Raw genomic sequence first — 24153 nt, forward strand, 5'->3', positions numbered from 1 at the left:
GGCGAACGGGGAATTTCAAACCCCCCCGAAATCCCCCACAGGATTAAAAGAAACGGTTGACATGAAAGGCCCCCTTCAAATTTGCCCCCTCTGAGAACCATGGGTAGACGCTTGGGGGGGGGGGGAGACGGGTGACGACTTCCGGCCTACGCTGCGTCATGTCGCGAGCGTGAGGCGGTTGGGAGGGGGGAGGAGATTCAAACCGGTTTCCATGGTGACGGGCTCCCGCCGCCGCCGCCTGAGTGGCTTCGGAGACATTTGTCTGGAGTTAACGGAAGGGGTTGTTGTCTCGTGTCTTTTTTTTAAATTAATGTGCAGTGAGATAAATATATAAAGTTTGTTTTATTACAGGGACAAATGGACCGCGCTTCAGTCCTACTCCCCTTCCCCCCCCCCCCCTCCCGGGGGTGGCGGCGCTTGTCGCGGGTTTATTACGTTGGCGGCGGTTCAGTTGTGTGGAGGGGAATCGGAACAAGAGCGGCTGCGCCATTGGGGGGAAAGTGGGCTGTGTGTGTGTGTGTCTGTCTGTCGGTCGGTCTGTCTATCTGTCGGTCGAGCGGCCGGAGCTCCCGTGGGAATGATGTTGTGGTCAACCTCAACCTTCCGTTGGCTCAGCAAGCGAGCGCTTCCCTGCTTGGACACACGGCCTCCCGCGTGCGCCGGGCGGCTCATGGTGGGTGTCGTGGCAGAAAGGCGCCGATAATCGTTTCGACTCCTTCAAAAGGTTCTGGGTTTTCAACCGGCGGCGCGTGTAACTCGCTTTGTTTTTGTCGGCTGACCCTTTCGGTCGTGAAGGCCCGTCAGTCCGATTCCTTGCAGGTGCAGCCAAAAATAACGTTAATCTTCAGAGTAGGCCACGTTTCATACTTCTGTCACCGATATACGAAGTTTACGCCTTCGTATACCTTTGCATCGCCCACCACCCCCCCCTCCCCAAATCTTTTTTTTTCTCGCTGCTGCTGGACAGCGTTTGTAATCGACTTTCGTGAATTTACAAATCTGAGCTGTATTCGATTCATCATCATCATAATAATAATAATAATAATCCTTGCATTTGATATAGCGCTTTTCACGTCTTCCAGACGTCCCAAAGCGCTTCACAGACTAGACTGTAAAGTGAATGGACTGTATATTTGTGGGCGAACGCGGCTGCCGATTGCGCACAGCAATGTCCCACAAACAGTCGTAGATTGAAAATGACCAATTTCCTATTGTTTTGTTTTGGAGGGATTATTATTAGGCTCTGTGTGGAGTAAGGAAACTTGCCCAAGGTTTCGCCCTCTGCCTGGAATTGAACCCAGGTGTCTCGCTTGCAAAGCGAGTGCTCTGACCACTGAGCTACAGGACTCCATGCTGGATCAGGACCATCTTCGTTCTGAGCTGCTGCAGCACAAAATCAGCGGGAATTTAGTTTGCAGCTGTGCCTGTTTCAAGTTTCAAGAACTAAATGCCTGTCCTTTGAAAACCATACTGTCCTGGTTTGCTGTCTTTTAAAGGTTTTAATATAAATTCAAATAGCCAGTGTCAGTAGCATAAAAGCTTTTATCCAGCTCGTAATGAAAATGTTATTAATAAAATAATTTCAAAATCCTAAAAGCACTTGAACATATTTATCTACATAATTGGGGGGGGGTCAGCCAGGTGTCTGATGCATGTGGAAAACCCATCACATGCTAAAGAGTATCCAAACCAAGAGTTCCATGCATCCCACTTCTACATAGAAATTCCCATAATATTTTTTGGAATGAAATACACACTTTCCCTGGAGGAGTTCACCCTGCTTACCTAATTCCAGAAAGTATTGGGTGCAAGTTTGCAAAAGCTAAGACTTGGGAAACCCAGAGTATGTACTGGGGGTACCTTTGGCGTCTAACCAGCTAAACCCACATAGCTTGTCATTGATATCACTGGTGAGTTTTCCCACTGCTTGTTCAATTGGGACCACCCTAGTCCTTAGAGCTTTGGCTTGCAGGGTTAATAGGAGCTGAAGAGTCCCTGCCCCCATTGACTGGTTTGCCCTTCCAATCCCACCAATGAGCCAGCCTGGCTGGGCAGTCATCAGCATTGCTCTGGAGTATCTACATAATGATAGTAATCTAAGTTATCAGAGAAATCTTTGCAGGAAAGAGAATCATATATTGGTATGAGTATGATGTTGGGTTTGAAGTAAAATTGGCTCCTCCACTTATTGGTGGCTCCAAAATGAGGAGCACAATAAAGTAGAAAATCTGATGGGGATTTAGGAGGAACTGCTTTATGTGGAGAGTGGTGAGAATGTGGAACTCACTGCCAGAAGTAGTGGTTGAAACTAAAAGTGTCAATGCATTTACGAGGAAATATGATGCACATATGAGGGAGAAGGCAACACATGGGATTAGGAGGGGTGGAGGCTTGTATGGAGTATGAACACTGCATGGCCAAGTTGGGCCAAATGCCCTGTTTCCATGCTGGAATGTCTATGTAAATATTGAGAGATTGAAGGCAGTGAAGCACCAGTATGAGGATAATGTTGCTGATGTGTATAATCATTTACTATACTATGACGGATCCATATATATTATATATTTATGTGAACTCTAATAGTGAGCGCTACATATTCTACAATCATTTCAGGTTCAAAACCATTTGTTAACACAAAATATAGTTTACATTTACCATTTCTCTTTCAGAAACAGTTAATGTAGATAAAGTTAATTTATATCGAACTCTCAAATTTCAACAGTTGCAATAATGAATTGAATTGGTGTGTCTTTGTAATAGTCAACAAGTTGCTCAACATTTGTACGTTTTTCCCTCATCTAAACTGTTGAACTGGTTTAGTGATGCAATTTACTTTTAAGTTCCTTCTTTAAATGTTACAATGCCTTTACAAACTGCAATGACATTAAGTTGGTAATCAAGAAACGATAATAATCCTTGCATTTGAAATGCATAGAAAGTTGATTTGAGTCCAAAAGGGATTGCCTTAAATGTGTAGCTTGAGAAGTTGGATGAACAGAGATTTAAGACAGTGAGATTTAAGATTGTTCCAATTGCTTGTGATTTAAGACAGTGAGATTTAAGATTGTTCCAATTGCTTGTGTAAATTATTATGATTTCTTAAGTCTTCAGATAGTGGTGCTGAGTCATTACAAGAGAGACAAAAACGATTGATGACTCGGGGACTTCCAAAGCTAAAAGCGATTCAAGGTGTGAAACAAGTTATCGTTGTAGCCTCAGGAAAAGGGGGTGTTGGAAAATCAACTACTGCAGGTACAAAGCATATTAATGAACATTATTCCTTTCTGCAATCAGAGTTTTAAGAACTATAAAAGCTTGTGGTCCTCCTGATTGTCCAGTTAGTAAAGTGCCCTCCCCGTATAGCAAAGGGTAACAAGTTTCTGTTTTGCCTAGCCATTCTCAGTGGGCGCAGGTATTTTATCTGATTGTAGTCAAAAAAGGGAGGCAACAACATCTTGCATTTATATAGCGCTATCCACGCTAGGTAGCGTCTCAGAGGTCTTAACATTGGTGAAGCCTGACTCTGAGCTGGGAGTGGGTGGGAGGTGGCCATAAGCACGGTCGAAGAGGAAGGTTTTCAGGCGGGACTTGAAAAAAGGGAGGGGCTAAGGTCGAAGGATTGAAGGAGAGCATTCCAGAGTTTTGGGGCGTATTGGGGCAGAGGGCGTGAGGGACGAGCAGGAGGCTGCCGGGTGGTGGATTGGGGAGTGAGGAAGTCAGAGAGATAGGGAGGTGTCAGAGCGTGAAGGGATTTGAACACAAGTGTGAGGATCTTGAACTCCATCCATTCGGTGATGGGGAGCCAGTGGAGCTTAGCCAGAACTGATGAGATGTGGGTACGGAGTTTAGTCTGGGTAAGTATGCGGGTGGCAGAGTTCTGAATGAGCTGGATCTTTTGGATAGTGGAGCTGGGGAGACCGGGAAGGAGTGTGTTTGAGAAGTGTAGTAGTGGTGCGTAAATTGGCTTCTCGTTCTTGATTGCTGACCAGTAATCCTTGCTGTAAAGTGCTCCTGTATTCATGTTGAGATAGAACGGGAACAAGATTGGCTGTGAATATAATCATAATAATCCTTGCATTTGATATGGCACTTATCAAGACATCTCAAAGCACTTGTAATATGCCCCCTCCACATAGTCGAATAACCTAACTCCACATGAGTCTCCACCCCCTCCATTACTCCCTCCCATACTCTTCTATTCCCTTTTCCCTCATGTGAAAGTTTTGCTTCTTCTTAAATGTCATCTATTTCATACTTTACTGATATGCTACAATATATTGAATTTTGATGTTAAACTGTAATGAATATGAATATACTTAGAATAACTCATCTTTTGTTGCAGTGAATTTGGCTCTGGGAATAGCAGCTAATGATTCGGTAGGTTCTTTTTCAAAATTTATTTTGAACAAAATTATTCTGATCAGTCTGAAATTGTCATTTGTACATAATCTGATAACTACACCATAACATTTAATTGCATTACATTGTAATTTACTTGAAAACGACACTTTGCTCCACAAAATGATATAGTAAGGGGTAGGTTTGCAAAGACACAAAGTGATGGATATACAGGCTAAACCCATAATAATAATAATAATCCTTGCATTTGATATAGGGCTTTTCACGTCGGGAGGACGTCCCAAAGCGCTTCACAGAACACACTGTAAAGTGAATTGACTGTATATTTGTGGGCGAACGTGGCAGTCAATTGCGCACAACAATGTCCCACAAACAGTCGTAGATTGAAAATGACCAATTTATTATTGTTTTTGGTTTGGGAGGGATTATTATTAGGCTCTGTGTGGAGTAAGGAAACTTGCCCAAGGTTTCGCCCTCTGCCTGGAATTGAACTCAGGTCTCTCGCTTGCAAAGCAAGTGCTCTAACCACTGAGCTACAGGACTCCACAAAAGACCAGTAGGGTGTGGGCCTGCAGTATACTTCCAATGTAAGCCAAGCAAGCACAGAAAGCTTGCTTAGTGGATGTTAATGATCCCCGAGCAATTGCTAGAACTTTTGCAAGAGCAATTGTCGGCTTCCTACATGCAGGTGCGATGTGCAGAATGTCACATCAATAGTGATACAGAAGAGCTGACCAGTGACCATTTTTATTGTGCATTCCATTTTAAGCAGGCTGAGTTTATTGACCCAAACTACAATATATAATAATGGGATTGACCGGTACCTTGTAATAAACTTCCACATTATGCCAAACAAACTAAGGATAAGGGTTTGTTGAAGAAAATTCAAAGGGATGATGAGAAAAAAAAGTCATTCCACAGCAGAAGTTTGGAACATGGACTTCTCTGCCATGAAATGTTATGGCAAGATTGGATGCATAAATTCTTTTATAAGAGAATTAGATGGTTGAAAAAGAGAAGAATATTAAAGGGTTTGAAGAAATGGCTCAAGGAGAAAAATACAGAATCAGACTTTATGGGCTGCATTGCCTCCTTCATTAAATCAAGGGAATGCATTACCTGCTTATTATGACAGAACATATTGCTCTGTGGAGTTATAATAATCCTTGTATTTAATATACCGCTTTTCACATCTTCTAGATGTTTCAAAGCGCTTCACAGAATATACTGTAGCCAATTGTGCACAGCAATGTCCCACAAACAGTCGTGGATTGAGTAACCAAATTATTATTGGGTTTTCTTTCTTGAGTGATTATTATTAGGCTGATAGAGTTCGATCTAGTGGCTAAATTGAGGAGTGTCAAAAATATATATCAGTTGAGACAAGTGAGGTTGAGCAGTTTGAGGGGTGAAATTCTAATTCAAGGGGGGGACTTGGTTGAAAATCACTTGATTCAACTAATTCTCAACCGATTCATGCCTTGAATTCGAGGGTGGCCAGAAGAATAGAACTGAACTTCAGAAGGAAAAGTTATTAAATGCCATCAGGAGAGGCGAAAAGGGAGAAGAACTGGTGATGATAAAAAGTGTAAGATAGAATGCGAATGTGAGGGGCTGAAGTGTGCACTGTACTTTCTCTTACAGTCTAAGACAGTGGGGTTACTAGATGCAGATGTGTACGGTCCATCCATTCCCCAGATGATGAACTTGAAAGGAAATCCAGAAATAACAGAGAGTAAGCTTTTATACTTTGATTCAATATTTTAAGATTGTACAGTTGTTCATCAAACAAAAAAAAGACTTGCATATAAGAGAGAACATTTTATTGAATAGAGAACATGACACAATTCAGTTGATCTTTCATTTTAGTTAAAAATGTGAACTATTTTGATGCATCTAGTGAATTAGTTTGTGATTTGTGTTAATCTTTCTGATTGACTACAACATACAAAGGTACCACACTTTACAGTAAATCTTCTGGATGTCCTCCTGACCTGAAAGGCACTATATCAAATGCAAGGATTATTAACATAAATGATAGTCCTACCATAAATGTTGGTGGGTCTGCTATGTAATACATCACTTATTGCACTCTTGCGTGGAGTCCTGTAGCTCAGTGGTTAGAGCACTCGCTTTGCAAGTGAGAGACCTGAGTTCAATTCCAGGCAGAGGGCGAAACTTGGGCAAGTTTCCTTACTCCACACAGAGCCTAATAATAATCCCTCCAAAAACCCAAACCAATAATAAATTGGTCATTTTCAATCTACGACTGTTTGTGGGACATTGCTGTGCGCAATTGGCTGCTGCGTCCGCCCACAAATATACAGTCAATTCACTTTACAGTGTGTTCTGTGAAGCGCTTTGGGACGTCCTCCCGATGTGAAAAGCGCTATATCAAATGCAAGGATTATTATTATTATTGTGATGGACTTTGATCCAGAAGGGTTACCTTACTTGTTTGAGTCCCATTCACCGACATTGTTTTTGTACCTGACAATCACTCGTACCCCATAATTCTGTCATCTATGGAAGCATGACCAAGTTGTCTAGCTTATTATTAATCCTGTATTTGATACAGTGCTCTTCACTTTTGAAGGATGTCTCCAAGTGATTCACAGGATTTACTGTAAAATGTTGTTGAATCACAAATACTGTAGTATGGTCCTCCATCCATAAATCATTGTGCATGTTTTGTGCTATAATTCCTTTGTATTCTTTTCCAGTTTCTTTTGTGTCTTTTTTGTGCCACAACCAATACCATACCTTCAAAGAACAAGAAGTCAAGGAAGCAAAAGATCGATATTTCTTTGTAGAAGCCGACATCAAGGCATTCACAACCCTCAAGGTTGAGAAGAAACTGCACAAAGTCTTTAACATCCTGCGGCACTGCCAGTGAATGCAGGAGGTCCACAAGAAGGCTGTTCGCTATATGCTGCTTTAGGCAGATCCTTCAGGAAAAAATAATAATGATTTAGTCACTCAATCCCCAACTGTTTGTGGGACACTCCTGTGCGGAATTGGCTGCAGCATTTCGCCCACAAAATATACAGTCTTATATATACTTGACAGTGTATTCTGTGAAGCGCTTTGAAATGTCTCAACGACATGATAAGGTGCTATATCAAATGCAATGATTTGTTAAGGATTTATTTCCATGCAGGTCATCCATTTTCAATAGCAATTCTGAACTAAAGAAACTCATTCTTCAATCTGAAAGTCACTGCTATGTGCCTTAGCATATTTGACATACTTGTGCATTTTTTTTGTTCTTATCTCTGTTTGCAACAATTTCATTATTTCTCTAGGGTGCTATTCTATGCACTGTTGAGTTTTGGCCAGGGCTGAGGAAGTTGATGTTAGTGAAGTTGATTAGTAATTTGAGATGTAATTGATGCACTGCAATTTTAGCAATCAGTAGCTTTATTTCTGAATTGTTAAGAGCTAACAGAGTATTGCCCTGAATTTACCAAGTGCTGCTGTAATTTAGTTAATTATTTGTTTGTAATGGCATATTCTGCGTTGTGGTCAGAACAATGGATGTTGGAAGTAAGCCTTGGTATGGAAAACCTTTGTGCTAAGACTGTTTGGCTCTTTTGCCATTGTGATTTTTAAGTAAGTGTGTAGCACTGTTAAGATATGTCAAACTAAGATGAGATAGATTATAATATCAGGTATAAGGTAAAGCACAAAATAACTCCTCCATCAACTACTGTTGTGTTCACTTAGCCTATTAAGTTTGTGGAATGATCGTCAACAAAAAACATAAGGGTCTAGTCAAATCGACTTTCCTGTCTGTATGACTTGTTTTACTTTACGTCAATTTTCCAAGCTTTTCAGATTTCCTGATTGCATTCTACCAGTAAATAAACCATGCTACCAGAATGGGTGGTGTGGGAGAGAGTTCAGAGAGCAAATATCATGGTTTTTTTAGCTGTATTTTAATGTCATTCTTTTGTTACATCTTCCCTGCAATATAAGAGAAACCACTGAATCATTTGGAAAAGAAATGTGCAAATAGTATAGACCTGCTTTTAAACTAAATTATAAATAATGCATAGAATGATGTGTAAAAAATGCTCACCTCTGATGCTGCTTGTCAGATGATTTTGAAGTTGTAGGTTTAGAGTAGGTAAGCTGGCTTTGAAGAATTAATATGTTGCTTTTGTTTTTCTTGCAAGGATTCTCATGAACAAAGGATATAATAAATGCCCCGCTAGTCAAAACTGTTGATATATTGCACTGAAACATTCTGTGCACTAGACAGGAGACATGAAATGTTAAAAGGAACCTCGTCTACAGTACTTGAAGGATGTTCACGTAGATGCAGTTCAATTATTTTTATACAAAATGCGAGTTGTTTCTTTCAAATGCAAATCTGTAGAGCTCAGGCAAGCAGCAGCTCTAGTTGCAGCATAATATAACCAGAATACAACCCAATCACATCTGAAAAAGACAATGACAAAATACCATAGCGTTTGGAGATGCTGCTGATCTTGAGTGTGTATTTCTCAAACATTGTTACTTGAGTAGAAGACCTATCTCAATATACCTATTATGAATGTTGATTTTGTTTTCTTAGCAACAGAGTTCTGTTGAGTTGCATTATTTGTAGGCTTTTATGAAGTTTGCAAGTGTAAATATCATTAGTTTATTTGAAATAATTCTGTAGATCATGCTGGAATATACAACCAAGGACGAAGGCGGTCTTCGGTGGTAATTTACATGAATGACCATCTTGATTTATAAACCATGCTTTTGAATGCATCACAGTATTACACCTGGCAGTGAATGCAACAACAATGTTGAATCAGAATACATTTCTTTTACCTATAATGAACGTATGGATCTTTTCCAATGTCTCTGATTTATGCATACACTACATAACACTGTGATGTTTGATAAGATGATTATCAGAGATCAGTATTTTTCTTGTTGTTTGATGAATTCTGGAGGCGGGAATTTCATGTTTTTGTAAATAGGTTACAATTTTACTGCTGTATCGGGGTAGGAACCAAGCCTCTCTGTTATAATCAAGAATGGCCCATATCGAGCAGTGGAGATTTTAGTCTAAATTCTTCTATTCCATGGCATAATGCTTAAGTAATAACATAATGGACCACTATGCTGGTCATGTATGTATATTTGGGAATGTAAGAATAGTTTTTAAAGTTTTAATTGATGACTGTGCTCTTTTAGATTATATTAAAATATATGTTTTTTTTTTACAAAGAGAACTTGATGAGGCCGCTGGTGAACTTTGGCATTGTCTGGTAAGTATTTTCCTTTCATTTACAACCTGGCTTTCTTGTGCATTTTATTCAGGTTTAAAAAAAAGCATAGTTACTTCTTTATACTTATTGTAAATGATTCTTGACTCTTCTTCCCTCCGTTTCTGTCCCATTCATTGCAGCATGTCAATGGGTTTCCTGGTAGAAGACACGGTGCCAATCATCTGGAGAGGTCTCATGGTGATGTCAGCAATAGAGAGGTTGATAAGACAGGTGAGAACAGTATTGGTGTGTAGTGCTTTCCTATTTTCTCAATATAATAACCATCAGCCACTGCAAGGATTTCCGATTATCTTGGGTTACAAATTTTTTCTTTTTCCTGTTTTCTCCTCTTCTGAAGGTATATCCATATCCATGTTGGTGCAGTTGCGTAAGTGGTGGTGCACAGACAATTTAGATGCCATTCGAATGAGATTGTATTGAAGATCGATGTTGAATGAGCTTTATTGCATTTGAAGAAATACTGCATGATTATGTCATATAGTTGCTTTAAACACAAATGTTTGCTTCAGTAAAATTGGGAGATACCCCTTCTTCACTGGGCAGCCCTTTTCTAGGTTTAATTATAAGAATCATTGGATTTGATATAATGCTTTGTCACATCATTGATATGTCTCAAAGCATTTTACAGTGTGAAGTGCAGCAACTGGATTTGTAGGCAAATGTGGCAGCCAGTTTACACATAGTAATATCCACAAACAGCTATGAATGACTATTTTTTATCTGGGGGATTGTTGGCCAAGACTGCTTTGACTCTGCCTTTGCCTTGAACAAGAAACCAGTTTTTCAGATTAAATACTTTTATTGATTTTATTACAATAATGTAATATATAAATATGAAATATATATGCAGTCATTCTCTGTCAATTTCTTGTTTCACAGGTTGACTGGGGTAAACTGGATTATCTTGTGATTGACATGCCTCCTGGCACAGGAGATGTACAGCTCTCTATCTCTCAAAACATCCCTATTTCGGGTAGGTTTAAATTGTTAATATTCTTGGGTAAACCACAGTGTTGCGTTGATAACTTCCCCAAGAGATCTCTCGATCTGTTCATTACTTTTAAACAGTTGAAATAATAGGCAGCCACAAGAGGGCGCACTGGACTTTTAAAAGCATTTTTGCTTGGGTCGAGATAAGCTTTTATTTTCACAATAGGTTTTGCAAAATATATTTTATTGCATTAAATTAGCCAGTATTTTTCTTTAACTAGGGTTGTTGTCACAAAAATATTTAATTGTAGCTGAGAATATATAAGTAATTCAAGAGATCAATGTTTAAAGAAAGTAGCGTAGACATCTCCTCCTCGGGTATGTAATAATGGATTCAAACAGCTCCATTATTTGTCCATGTATGAAAAGTTAATACCAGCCCTGTAGCCAACGTCTGTATTTGCATTACTTTAAAGAACTCTTTTAAAAGTCCTTTTCTCGTTCTCTCAGTTGGACACCATAGTAAGTTAGCAAGTTGTTTGGCTTCACATTGTAAAATTTGCCCTAGTTCACAGGATAGCCTTTCACCATACAATTCGCATAGGTGTACCAGGGAAAATAATTTAAAGTTGCCAATAAACATCTCAGAGGCCAGACATTGAGTGACCAAAGAAGCAACATAAGGTAATTAGATGTTATTTTCATTTTGAACTGTAGAGGGAGGTTGGGTTGGTTCAGCACCCAACAATCTTAATATCCTCAACTGTAGAATTAAGACTGGATTCAAGCACATGACGATCAATCAGTTTCTGCTATCTGTTGAATCAACTCAGAAAAATTGGAGAGAGTGGCAGCCAAGCTGCTCTTGGGCAAAACTGCCTGAAGATTAAAGTTGTAGAGTCCCAGGAGCAGGCTGACTGCTAATCCTCTTGTTTTTTGAATGGAGCACATTCACACAGTATATTGTTTTCTGATTAGGGTCAGAATATAAATGAACATTTTTTAAAAAATGTCATAGATCTTGAAAAAATTAAGCATTTCTAGTATCAATTCACAAAATCATAGTTTGATATATTTTTCAAACTTTACAGAACAAATGTAATATGAGTTAATCAGTTTGATTAAAATAACAATTAGTTTCCTACTTAACAACCCTAGCATTTAACATCTTACCTTTGCTATAAAGTGTAGCAACTGTGTATTTTCCTTTTTAAATTGCAGGATGTGGTACCTGATTATAAGAAAAATAATATTTTAATACAAAATAATGATACATTTGATCAAAATAATGAACATCAGTATTTTTAGATTAGGCAATTACAAGAGAATTATTTACACTAGATTCACTTCATAAGACTCTGATATAACACTTAAAGACAAATAGAAAAGTAAAATGCCTCTTCACTCCTGAGTAATATGTATTTTTTGTGTGGTATCTAGTGATAAATAAACAATATATGTAATTGGATTCTCTAATCAAAATTAACTATCTTCCTTTAGGAGCAGTAATAGTTTCTACTCCCCAGGACATTGCCTTGTTGGACGCTTGGAGAGGAGCAGAAATGTTTCGAAAGGTTAATGTACCTGTAAGTACAGTTTATGCTGTACTTTTCCCAGCAGGGTGAAACCTTGGGCAAGTTTCCTTACTCCACACACCTAATAATAATCCCTCCAAAACAATAATAAATTGGTCATTTTCAATCCACAACTGTTTGTGGGACACTGCTGTGCACAATTGGCTGCCGCGTTTCGCCCACAAATATACAGTCAATTCACTTTACAGTCTATTCTGTGAAGCGCTTTGAGATGTCGAGAAGACGTGAAAAGCGCTGTATCAAATGCAAGGATTATTATTATAGGATTTTCTGTGTTGGTGATTTCAATTTAATTTAAACTTTAATTTAAATTTAAATAATCCTGAATTCTTGGACTGGAAATTATTTATGTCATTATTTACACAGTGTTACTGTATAACATTGATTTCATGGCCACTTATTTGGAAGGAGTGAATGATCTTAGCATGCCTCAAATGGTAAATATGGTATCACTTTATACCTATCAATAGCAAAGCTTACATAACTTGTGTATGATGAATGAAGTATTGGCTCCATTCTTGTCAAGTGCCCTCTATCAACATGTCATATTGCACTGCAACGTTAAATTTATTCCCAACATCTCTTTAGCCTGGATTTTTGTCTGGGTTGTGCTTGTAAATATGTGAATAAAACTACAACTGAAAACTTTTAAAGGCGATATGATGACACCACTATGAGGTGTCACAGAAATGTTTAAGGTTATTGGTGGTAGGGATTATTGTGGTGAATTCATACCATTATTATTTTCCTCAGGCACTGCAACACTAATTTGTTACAAATATATTTACACACATTGCACAGAGATGCAATGGACTTTGGGGTTTTGATCAGATCAACATTCATTATCAATGGGGAAGTATTTGTTTCCCATAAATTTGCATTGTCACAATTAAATAATTTGTGTGAGCTAAGAACTGGGAATAAAAATAAACAATATATGGAATTGGATTCTGAAATTCCTTTCAGTTCTCTTCTGTTCCTTTCTTGCTTACATTCTGGATTTGGTGGAACAAATTAACGAATATTTGATTTCAAAATCCCTATAATGCTGAATACAGTGTACATGCATTAATCTGTCTGATAAAACTCTGAACATGAACACAGGTTATGCTGTGGTTGCATCAATATCTGAATGGTCTCCTTTAAGCAAAGGTGACTTAATTTGTCAGAAATTCTGGCTAAAGTATATGACGCATTTGCTGCTTGCAGTGTTAGTGCTCAGTTGCTCCTAATAAAACCAAACAGCTCTCAAGAGAAGGAACAGTGAATTGGCATAAAACTGAAAGAACTGGAAAATAGTGATAAGGGTTTTAAATTAATTCCCAGCCAAACTGAAGATAGCAATAACGTCACATGAAAAGGCTGCATTAACGAAATGGAAGCAAACTACAATGAATCACAATTTTACACTGGTGATCAACCAATATTGCATAAACAATTTCTCTACAGTTAGCGTAATCATCACTGATTAAAGTGTAAGGTGATCTGAAAATGCAACAGTTTATCAGTTAGTGGCTGGTTGCTTTTTTTTACAGTGTTAAAATTGTTTGATAAATATCGTGATTGGTAACAGAGCTTAGAAAAGTAATGCATTTTTACCAAGAATTACTCATAAGATGTGTGATTTTTCAGTTTATAATACATCTTAAAAGTACAGCATTTCTGTCTCAACCTGAAGAGATTTTGGATGATGTTAAATACATAAAAAAGCATAAACTGATCCATTTTAAAATACTCTGTAAATGTCAATTGCAAACCTAGAACAATTCTATGTCAGACAATCTTTTTTGATAGATCCTTGGAATTATCCAGAATATGAGTGTCTTCCAGTGTCCAAACTGCAAACATGAGACTCACATCTTTGGGGCTGATGGAGCCAAAGACCTGGCAACAAAACTTGGACTGGCTGTACTAGGTAAAGACCTTGTTTTAACCATTGTTTAAACTATATTAAGAGTGTGAGCAGTATTCAAAATTATGAGGACAGCAACATTTTGAGTTTAGGTATTATAAACATCACAGTGCAAACAGTATTATATCTTAAGACTTATATTTCCATTTGCATCTTGCCATAATTAGGAAAACAGTTGTTCTGATTTTTCTGTTATTTTTCATAGGTGATATCCCATTACATATAAATATAAGAAAAACATCAGATAACGGTCAACCAGTTGTGGTATCGCAACCGGACAGCCCCGAGGTTGGTTTTTTTATTGTTTAGTAAAGGTTGAAAAATATTTTTAAATAATCAGCCATGAGATGTACAGATTTACTATTGTTCCAAGAAATCACCCAAGGATACAAATTACAAATAGATTTAATAAGGTTGAGAACATTTCCAATGCCTCTTTAATCTTAAATAACCTAAGTAGTGTATCTAATTGATAGGCCATAATAATCTTGATTAACAGACACCTTCAGGAATGGAGGGAATAACATTTTGTGTGGGGGAGAATCTGAAATAAAGAGTTCAGTATGAAACCTGTATTGTGTATCAATTCCAAAATACTGTGCCAGTTTATTACTAATATTCCTGTAGGTTAGAAGCCAGAGCCCAGAAAGCAGTACTGGTTGGTTTCCTGGAAAAGTTTGGTGATATCACACTTCAAAATGCCTTATTGATTTGACTTTGGTTTCAACTTACAAAGCAGGTTTAATGCAAGTTATTGTTCATATGGCCACTCCTCATTGCCTTGTTTGGCTGGTGAACAGTCCTTAGTGTGCTGCACACATGCATTTCTTCATGTTATGAAAAGGCTGGTTGCTTTTCCATAACATTAATAAATGTACATGTGCAGCATACTAAAACCAGGTGGACTGTCAGCAGACTGTTTGTGCTTAAGAGCTTTGAACAGTCCTTAGGGAGGAACAATCCTAATGATATTCACACATACTGAATTTATACAAAGCAGGTGCAAATTACAACCCTCCTGAAACATTACCGGAAACCGGGGGTGTGGTTACAACCACAGCTAAGTCAGGTCTTGCACCCACCTGACACCCAAGGTTGGTCACTAGCTTATTTCTTTTTCATTTAACCTACTCCAGCAACACAGAGGCCAACTGTTGCTTACCAGCAACTTACCCTGTCTAGATCAGCTAATGCAGAACACACTGCGCATCAAACCTATAACCTTCTGGTTTGTTTGGCTTAGTACTCAGCACATGGTTTTGGCTTCTAGCACAATGCTATCAAGTGAGGTAGAGGTTGGTTTTGGGTGGGAGGAATGGAGGAATAACCTAACTGGCCTAGTTTCTCAATTTTCTCATTGCTTTTGTAGACCGGACTCATCCTCGAGTCTGTCTGTTGTGCAACGCTGAACCATAGATAAGGAGTGCACCCATAGCAAGTTTGCGTCACAAAAGGGGTACGGGGGGGGGGCTTTCAGCTTATCTTGATAATTATTGTCCAGAGTGTGGAGCCCCCTGTGGTTTTCTTCCCTTCCATTTCTCTCTGCCGATGTACCCGTGACTAAATTGTAGTTATGTGATTGGCTCCTTTCATTAAAGTAACTTTCAAAAAATATCCAGTATGTATTTTCAGCACAACGAATGCCTAACCTTTACAATCTGGATTTTTGACACTCTTTTACCAAAGGTGTCCAATTTAGATCATAAAAAGCTCTGGCACCTTTCTTTTGTGTTGCAGGCCAACGCTTACCTAAGTGTTGCTGCTGCAGTGGTAAAGAGACTGCAAAATCCTTTTCCATGAGCAGTGGAGATTCCAGTCTGTGGCATCCAAGAAGCCCTTGCAAGTTCTTTTGTGTATAACAAACAGGTTAAAGACTTGCTGTGAATCCTGTTGTGAAGACAGCTGCTGGACCAGATATGAACAAATCAATATTTATGTGAACATGCACTGACTATAGAAATCCAATAATGCAACATTATTGTAACAATAGTATTTTTATCTATTAGTAATAATACAAGTGACCTTTGCATTCAGAATATTTTTGTTTTAATGAGTGATAAGCAACCACTGACAAAGTTACAGAGTCTGGTGTATATTACTTTAAATCTAAACTTTTTGGAATAAAATTGATTTCTGTTGATATCCTGAGAGGCAAGTTTTTTGTATCAGTTGTAGATTATTTCTTAATTTAAAACCTGCAGTAATGAAGTTTCAATCCTTTTGGTGTCATCTCTGGTTAATGCATGGATTTCAGTGACTGCTGCTATCAGTGTAAAACATAGATCCCAAACTGAATTAACTATGCCATCTCCACAATAATATGAACCTTATAAAGTACCTGAAACCTTTTCTGGCTTTTGACAGCAAACACTCAGATTTCGGACCTCACCATGTGGCCTTCACTTCCTGCACTGTATAGTACAAGAGGCCCCTTTTTAGCTGTCAACATTCATGTTTATTTCTGTTGGGGGTTTTAGCACATTTAAACTATGTACCATCTGTTGCCTATTCCCCAAGACCGTTTCTGTTTTTGAAATTGTTTTATATAAAACAGATCTTAATGGTTGCAACAAGTTGCAGAACATACTTTTGCTTCAAATGGGCAATTGTTTTAACTAAACTTCTACCACCTCATATGGGAATGTGAGCCATTATGCTCAGTGCTTTTAGAAAAGGGTGAAGATCATCAATGATCAACTGTTGTTGGAGGAAGAAAGTGGAATCCAAAAAAATAAAGCAGCATATGCATATGAGGTGATGTGGTGTTTCTCTCAATTCTTTTCTCTCCCCCCACCGTCTTCAATTACAATCTACAATGTAGAGCAACAAAAGATATGCTAGGCAAGAGTTTTGAAGTGAGGAGAGAGTGGTCAGCTCCAAAGGCAATTCATGCTTTTTTAATGGACCTTTGGATTCAATTATTGGAGAGTCATGAGCAGGAAAGGTGAACTTGCATAGCACAGGAAAACCATGTGATTATGGATTGAAATTTCATTGAATGGGTTTCATTCTACTACTAGACTTGTGTTGAAACGGCCCAAGCTCTCTGCGTTCAGGACCCTTACAATCAACAGAATAATGGCTTACATTCCCAGAGTCCATTGAGTTTTAACTATGTGTGCCCCAGAAATGAAATTCAATGTTCTGAACTGCCACCAAGTACACCAAATCTACTTTTATCAAGAACTACGTAAGTAGAATATTGTATATTTGATATAAATTGATGAATACATACATTTTTGTTATGCACAGGAGCTGCACTAAGTAATTTGTAAGTCAGTTATATAATATGTTTGGAGTCCTGAGGATGCATTTGATTGGAAAAGAGGGAGAAATGTTATCACTGCAACAAAAATGGACTGAGCTCAAGGCAGTGCTTCATCATTTCTCACTTATTGGAACATCCACCTAAGGTGACACAGTTTTTAGTTCATACTTTTGAGTGCCAGAAACGCATTAATATCTAATGCAAGTATATTTATCATTACTTTTTACAATCTCAATAACTTCAGGTGGATCAAAATACGTGTTGGGCCTGCTACTGAGAATTGATGTTCTCAGTAAGTCATATACTTCTGTTTCTTTGAAGACTGTTCAAAGTGGTATTTTAAACCTTGTCTTTCACTTTGACAGTAGGCTGTTAACTTTGCAATTTTGTTGTTTGATTATTGTTGCGTATTTATGGTTATTCTTTGTGTGTCCAGTGGAGATATATTCTTTGCGCTCAGTGATTTATTTTTTGCACAATTTTTTTTGCATTCTTTTTATTTTATTTTCTACTTTTTGAACCGTTGCACATGGTAGGTACATCAATGCATTGTATCTCACTCGGGAGCCACCTACTCCTCTAAAATACCCTGATTTATAAATAAAATAAACGTTTTTTTATATTCAGACAAGTGACTACTACAATTTTATTGATGGCTTATTTAAACAATATATAGATATTTGCAGGATATTTGGGATGGGTAACTATATAGATTCAGAAATCATAAGTAGGTTTTGCTTGTGTAGAATGAATGACAAGATCAGTATTTTGAAGTATATTTAATATCAAAATAGATGTGGAAAGGCAATGGAGTTGGTCACTGTCACCATTAGTCAATATCAACAAGGTAAAAGTGAACACAAACACAGAGGTATAGATTCTTGATGGCACCGCTGACGATCAGAATGTACATTTTTAAAGCTATTTCAAGGGTTCTGCCAGTTTTCATTTACAATGTTAGGAAATCTCATCGACGATTGACCGCAGTGCAGATCCCCATTTGACACTCAGTTGGAGTGTGAAAGGAAAAAGGGCTTAAAACAGGCTTTTTGAACCCATTATAGTCTCAAATAAAGGGTAGTTTTTTTTTAAAAGACTCCTTTGGCCTGAAATTCCACGAATAGAATTTGTCTAAATCTAAGATCACACAGAATTGTGGAAATACTTAAATTCAGTCTTTGACAGCCAGTTTCTTTTAAGAATTTCAGAAAATAGGCTGCTAGATTAAGACTGAATTCTAAGAATTTTCCACAATTCTGCATAATCTTAAAACAAAATGGACTAAACCAGCTAAGATTAGGTGGCATTTAAGGTCTCTTATCTTTTATTCTGACATCTAGATTGTAAATCTTGAATCTGGATTTCTCTTCCCAAAAAGGCTGTGTATATTGGGGGAATTGAAATTTTCAAGTCTGAAATTTATAGATATCTGTTAGGTAAAGGTAATCGAATATGGAGAAAAAAATATTTGTGCACAAATAGTTCTAAAGTGTGCCTCTTAAACTACATATGTGGATGTATCCTAATTAAACTAACTTGATTATCGGAGAAAAGATGGTAAATGCATCCATCCCCTTTGCTCCACTCAAGCACTGCCTTGAAGTAGGTTTCAGTGTGGGATTATGTTAAATTAGGATTATTTGGAAAATCAGATCTGCAACCTTTACCACTTCTAAAGAGAATACTAGTACTTTAGTAGGGACATCCTTTCCAATGTGAAAGGCGCTATACAAATATAATTTTGTTGTAGTATCCCCCACTTTTCCTCAGAAGGGATATTCATTGTCGAGCTCTTGTGCCTCTGTATAAATCAGGCATTGTTGTTCAATTCTGCTTCTCTTGCCACAGGATAATATTTGGTGCAGAGTGCCTTCTGGGTAGACCCACCTTTTGCAAGAATCTCTAACATTATGAGGAATTAACCCATTTTCTGTTCTGAGGTACAGCCCATTTATTTGTATACTGGCATGCTGTGCTGCTGGCCCACACAAATGAAGTGTTATTTTATGTAAATTAATTCAGTGAGAGGGAGGCTACAGGCATTAGTTTCTAATTAACAAAACAAAGATTTTTTATTAAGATTAAATACTTCTGTCCTTTTAAATTTGGCCTTCCAATTTAAATGCTATTGTATTCACCGTTTTGAAAAGATCAGTGTTTCAATTTTAAATTGGCCATGTGATGAATCTATCTGCAATGTGCTCAGTTTAATCAACACTGCCATAACTATGATGCTAAAACTATCATTAAGCTTTATAGAATCCTATTTCCTCAGAGAATTTCACATGAATCCTAACGCTGGGTTAGGATGCACTACATTCTTCACCTCATTTTGACTTTCACGATCTTTTTGTACACAAGAAATGCTAAATTTCCCTGCATTTGCCTTTGGTATGCAAAATCCTTCCTGTGAATCATTTTATTCAATACACCTAATAAGAGTATATCTGTAATGTGTATCTGAAACCTAGTTCCTTCAGACCATCATCTGCAAATATGATACAATCAGACATAAGCAGACCCTTGTAATAATCCCTGTAGGGTATGATGATTATGCTGCGCTAGGATGAGTTGAACTGTAAAGTGCAAATACAACTAATGATAGCCATAGGCTGTGAAACATGTAAATATGTTTGTCAACCATTGCATTACAAACACGACAGTTAACATACTTCAAATGTCACTACTGCTTGAGCTGTGTGTCCAGGATAGCTCCAAGGGCTCTGGATTGAATATGGTTCTTAAGTAAATTGGTTTGGAGGCATCAGTGGTCTTTTCTTAATTGTGAAACTATTTTTCTTCATGTTCATGTTCAAGAACAATCTGTATATTAGGACGTTTGGAGGTATTAGCAAGAATATTAGAATTTTAAAAAATGTTTGATCCCTTTCACAACTTGTTCATTGACACAATATCCCTGGGAGTAGCCTTTGACATTGGAATGTAAGTTAACATTCTTTGAAAGAAATCTTTTATTTGGCTTCTTCTTAGTATTATAGATTGCACTGAAAATTGTCAAACATTGATTACATAATGTGTAACCCCCAGCAAATGTGTTCATGACAAATCTTTCCAAGTGCATTTTCAGCAGATGAAATTCTAAATGCTGCCTGGTTCTCAAAAAAACAGGAAGTTTCATGGTCTGTTATCAGTTGTGCCAATTATGTCGCCTTGCAGATAGGACATGGATGTGGGGTTTCAAGGTGCTGGAGGGTTCGCGGCTATCCATGTGGATCTGGAATTTTTGAGAGGTATCTGTTATGGGAATTGAAGGCACAATAACAATTTATTTTCATGTAGGATAATATCTCGAATCACTTTACAAGGAGGAAGTGAGAACTGAACAAACAAAATTGTGAGAACAACAACAAAATTACATTTGTAAAGCGCCTTTCACTTCGGGAGTATAACATGGGGAAGTGTGAAGTTATTCACCTACGTAGTAAAAATAGAAAAACGGATTATTTTCTAGAGGGGGAGAGACTAGGCAGTGTTAATGTTCAGAGGTGTCCTTGTACACCAGTCACAAAAAGTTAGTATGCAGGTACAGCAAGCAACTAGGAAGGCTAATGCATGTTGGGGTTCCTTGCAAAAGGGTTAGAGTATAAGAGCAGGAAAGTCTTGCTTCAATTGTACAAGGCCTTGGTGAGACCGCACCTAGAATATTTTGTGCAGTTCTGGTCTCCTTATTCAAGAAAGGATATACGAGCCTTAGAGGGGGTGCAGCGTAGACTCACCAGGTTGGTTCCTGAGATGAGTGGGTTGACCTATGAGATAGGTTGAGTAAACTAGGCCTACATTCTCTAGAATACAGAAGAATTAGAAGTGATCTTTTAGCAACTTATACAATTCTTAAGGGTCTTGACAGGGTAGATGCCGTGAGACTGTTTCCCCTGGTTGGAGAATCTAAAACTAGGGGTCATAATCTCAAAATTAAGGGTCAGCCTTTTCGAACCGAGTTGAGGAAACATTTCTTCACTCAGACGACAGTGAATTTGTGGAATTCTCTACCCCAGAAGGCTGTGGATGCTCAGTCCTTGAACATGTTCAAGACTGAGGTTGATAGATTTTTGAAGGATAGAGTGATTAAGGAATATGGGGATCGGGTGGATAAATGGAATTAGGTTAGAAGATCAGCCATGATCTTATTAAATGGCGGGGCAAGCTTGAGGGGCCAAATGACCTACTCCTGCTCCTACGTATTATGGTCTTATGGAAGGCGCTGGACATACAGAGTTATGGACCTGAGCTGGGGGTCGGGGAGGGTGGAGGGCAGGGGGGAAGCAGGAAGATCGAAAGCACGGTCGAAGAGAAGGGTCTTGAGATGGGTATTGAAGGTGGTGAGGGAGGGGTTGAGATGGAGGGACTGTGGGATGGAGTTCCAGAGGGTGGGGACAGAGTGGTGGAAGGCCCGCCCGTCAATAGTGAGGCGAGTGAGGCGGGGGACGTGAAGCAGGCCGGAGCCCACAGAGCGGAGGGAGTGAGCAGGATGGTAAGGGGTTAAGAGGTTGCAGAGGTCGGGGGGAGCAAGACCATGGAGGGCTTTGAAGGTAAGGACCAGGATCTTGAACTGTATCCTCTGTGTGTTGGGAAGCCAGTGGAGTTGGGCGAGGATGGGGGTGATAGGTCACAGAGCCTAGTGCGGGAGAGGACACAGGCTGCAGAGTTCTGGATGATCTGCAGCCTGTGGAAGGAGGAAATGGGGAGGCCGACAAGTTTGCTTAGTCGAGCCTTGATATAATTAAGGCGTGTATGAGGGTTTCGGCGGCCTACAGTGTGAGACAGTGTCGGAGCCGGGCGACGTTGTGAAGGTGGGGGAAGGCAGAGTGGATTATGGTGCAGATGTGGTGAAGAAAGGATGGTTGAGGGTCAAACAAGACCCCCCGGACTGGCTTAGCAAGGTGGGTGTGCAGCTATGGATGGTGATGCTGTCAGCGCCTGAGGTGAGGAGGTGCTGACGGAAGCCAATCAGGAGAGCCTCGGTCTTGTTGACATTCAACTGAAGAAAGTTAGCTCTCATCCAGGACTTGATGTCCGACAGACATTTTGTCAGGACAGCAGTGGTCCTGGAGTCAAGGGTGGAGACAGAGAAGTAGAGTTTAGTGTCATCCGCATACATGTGGAGGTTGACCCCATGTCTGTGGATGATGTCACCAAGAGGGAGCATATAGATATTGCAGGTGGGAGATTAGTGGTGGATTAGAGGGAGATGACTAAAGAGATTGAAAAGGTAACTTTTTAGAAGATACTGGGAGAGAAAGAGTCCAAGACAACAAAGGAGTAAGCTGAAGAAAAAAACATAATGATGTATTATGACCAGTGGTGATTTTAGTCACGAAGCCAGTAGAGGAACTACATACTTCAGTTATTAAATTATATTTCCTACTTGGCAATATGCTTATTGCAAGTGCCCCATTGATGTAAGTTTCTATTTAGTTTCACTTCTCCATTGTCAATTATTAAACGTCTTTCTTTTAAGAATGTATTTTATTGTTCTATTACAGTATTTGACTTTACTGATTTTCTTGATACTCATTAAAAAGCTGTTATTCATTTTACATCAAAAGCTTTATTTTTATTTACTCCTGTTGTAATAATGAGTTGTGTAACACCATAGCTCCCATGTTTGTCTAATCAGTTAACATTTATTTGTAAAGTCCTATAAATAAATTAATTTGTTATATCAAACAAATATATTAAAAATACACTTAAGCTGCAGAAATGTTTTTCTTAATAGGCTTTTAAAAATTGCATATTTTTTTGAACAATGTGTATGGTGTTTTTTATCACTTAAATCCATAAACAAACCAAGGGCAAAATGCAAAATACTGCAGATGCTGGAAATCTGAAAACAAAAGCAACCAGAAGTCGCTGGGAATACTCAGCAGGTCAGGCAGCATCTATGGAGAAAGGAAAGTGAGTCAACATTTCGGGTCCACAACCCTTTGTCAAAACAAACCAAGGGTGTCTGTAAGTCCTTCTTTTGGAAAGTTAGCAGGACTTAATGTCAAGCATATGAAGCATCTGTTGAATTATGGGTGGCAGGAAATAAAGACCAATTAAGGAGGTTTATGAAGCCAAATGAATTACAATTTATGGATGCCGTCCAAGCTGACATCAAATTGCTTTTTTCCCTTTTACTCAAATCTACATTTTGTTTAGCAATGCATGCGGTGGTGTTATGAAAGAATGTCCTTGATTGAAAATTGTGATAGCAAGGCAGAAGAATACTCTCACATCATGCAAAGAGGGTGAATCAGGATATTATTTAGAAGCAATAAGCTAAATTTATAAAAAAATGAATAACCTGGAATGTATGATTATTTTTATACATTAGTTAAAGCTCAGTGAGAAAAAGAATCAGCCTCAGTTGTAATACCCCATGGTCAAACTGCCTGCTGATCCTTGCTGTTAGTGATTTGGGTGAAAATGCGGAAAGAAACTTGCAGCAATTCTCCAGCAGAAAGAAAAATTGGAAAGTAAATTGTAAATGTTATGTTTCCAATTTTGTTGTTCATCCATCCATTTTATACATACTTCTGTTTTCAACATCTAATGAAACCAAGAGTACCCCGGGTTAGTTCAGTACATCGAACTATAGTTGCATTAATCTCGTTTTTTCTTGGACAATATATGGGATTTATGCATATTACAGTTTACATCAGAGAGAGAGCAGATAAATTACAGAATCAAAGTATGAAAACTCAAATTGAGAAAAATAAGGAAAACAAATAAAGCAGAGACAGAAATGAAGAACATGCAGCAAACGATAAGCAATAAAAATGCTCACATTTCATT

The 24153-nt window shown here is 38.4% G+C and overlaps 1 protein-coding gene across 3 annotated transcripts; it reads left to right on the forward strand.

Moving 5' to 3' along the window:
- The first annotated feature begins 157 nt into the window (after positions 1 to 157).
- Positions 158 to 17983, forward strand: nubpl (nucleotide binding protein-like). Of its 3 annotated transcripts, none has more exons than XM_007893389.2 (11): positions 158 to 280; positions 3105 to 3252; positions 4343 to 4377; positions 6004 to 6094; positions 9590 to 9629; positions 9770 to 9860; positions 10530 to 10623; positions 12081 to 12166; positions 13970 to 14090; positions 14293 to 14375; positions 15825 to 17983. In XM_007893389.2, the coding sequence occupies exons 1-11, from the start codon at positions 212 to 214 to the stop codon at positions 15885 to 15887; spliced, it is 921 nt and encodes a 306-aa protein (XP_007891580.1). In that variant the 5' UTR covers positions 158 to 211; the 3' UTR covers positions 15888 to 17983. The 3 variants fall into 3 exon arrangements, with proteins under 3 accessions (XP_007891580.1, XP_007891577.1, XP_007891578.1); XM_007893386.2 differs by lacking the exon at positions 158 to 280 and adding an exon at positions 500 to 676; XM_007893387.2 differs by lacking the exon at positions 158 to 280 and adding an exon at positions 500 to 673.
- The last annotated feature ends 6170 nt before the right edge of the window (positions 17984 to 24153 follow it).

Source organism: Callorhinchus milii, unplaced genomic scaffold, assembly GCF_018977255.1.
Source record: "Callorhinchus milii isolate IMCB2004 unplaced genomic scaffold, IMCB_Cmil_1.0 Scaffold9, whole genome shotgun sequence".
Taxonomy (NCBI): Eukaryota; Metazoa; Chordata; class Chondrichthyes; order Chimaeriformes; family Callorhinchidae; genus Callorhinchus; species Callorhinchus milii.

Excerpts from the sequence above, each read along its gene's own strand:
- nubpl (XM_007893386.2), top strand. The coding sequence starts at position 578 with ATGATGTTGTGGTCAACCTCAACCTTCCGTTGGCTCAGCAAGCGAGCG. Across the intron at positions 4,378-6,003 it reads GAATAGCAGCTAATGATTCG|TCTAAGACAGTGGGGTTACT; the intron begins GTAGGTTCTTTT and ends TTTCTCTTACAG. Across the intron at positions 9,861-10,529 it reads TAGAGAGGTTGATAAGACAG|GTTGACTGGGGTAAACTGGA; the intron begins GTGAGAACAGTA and ends CTTGTTTCACAG.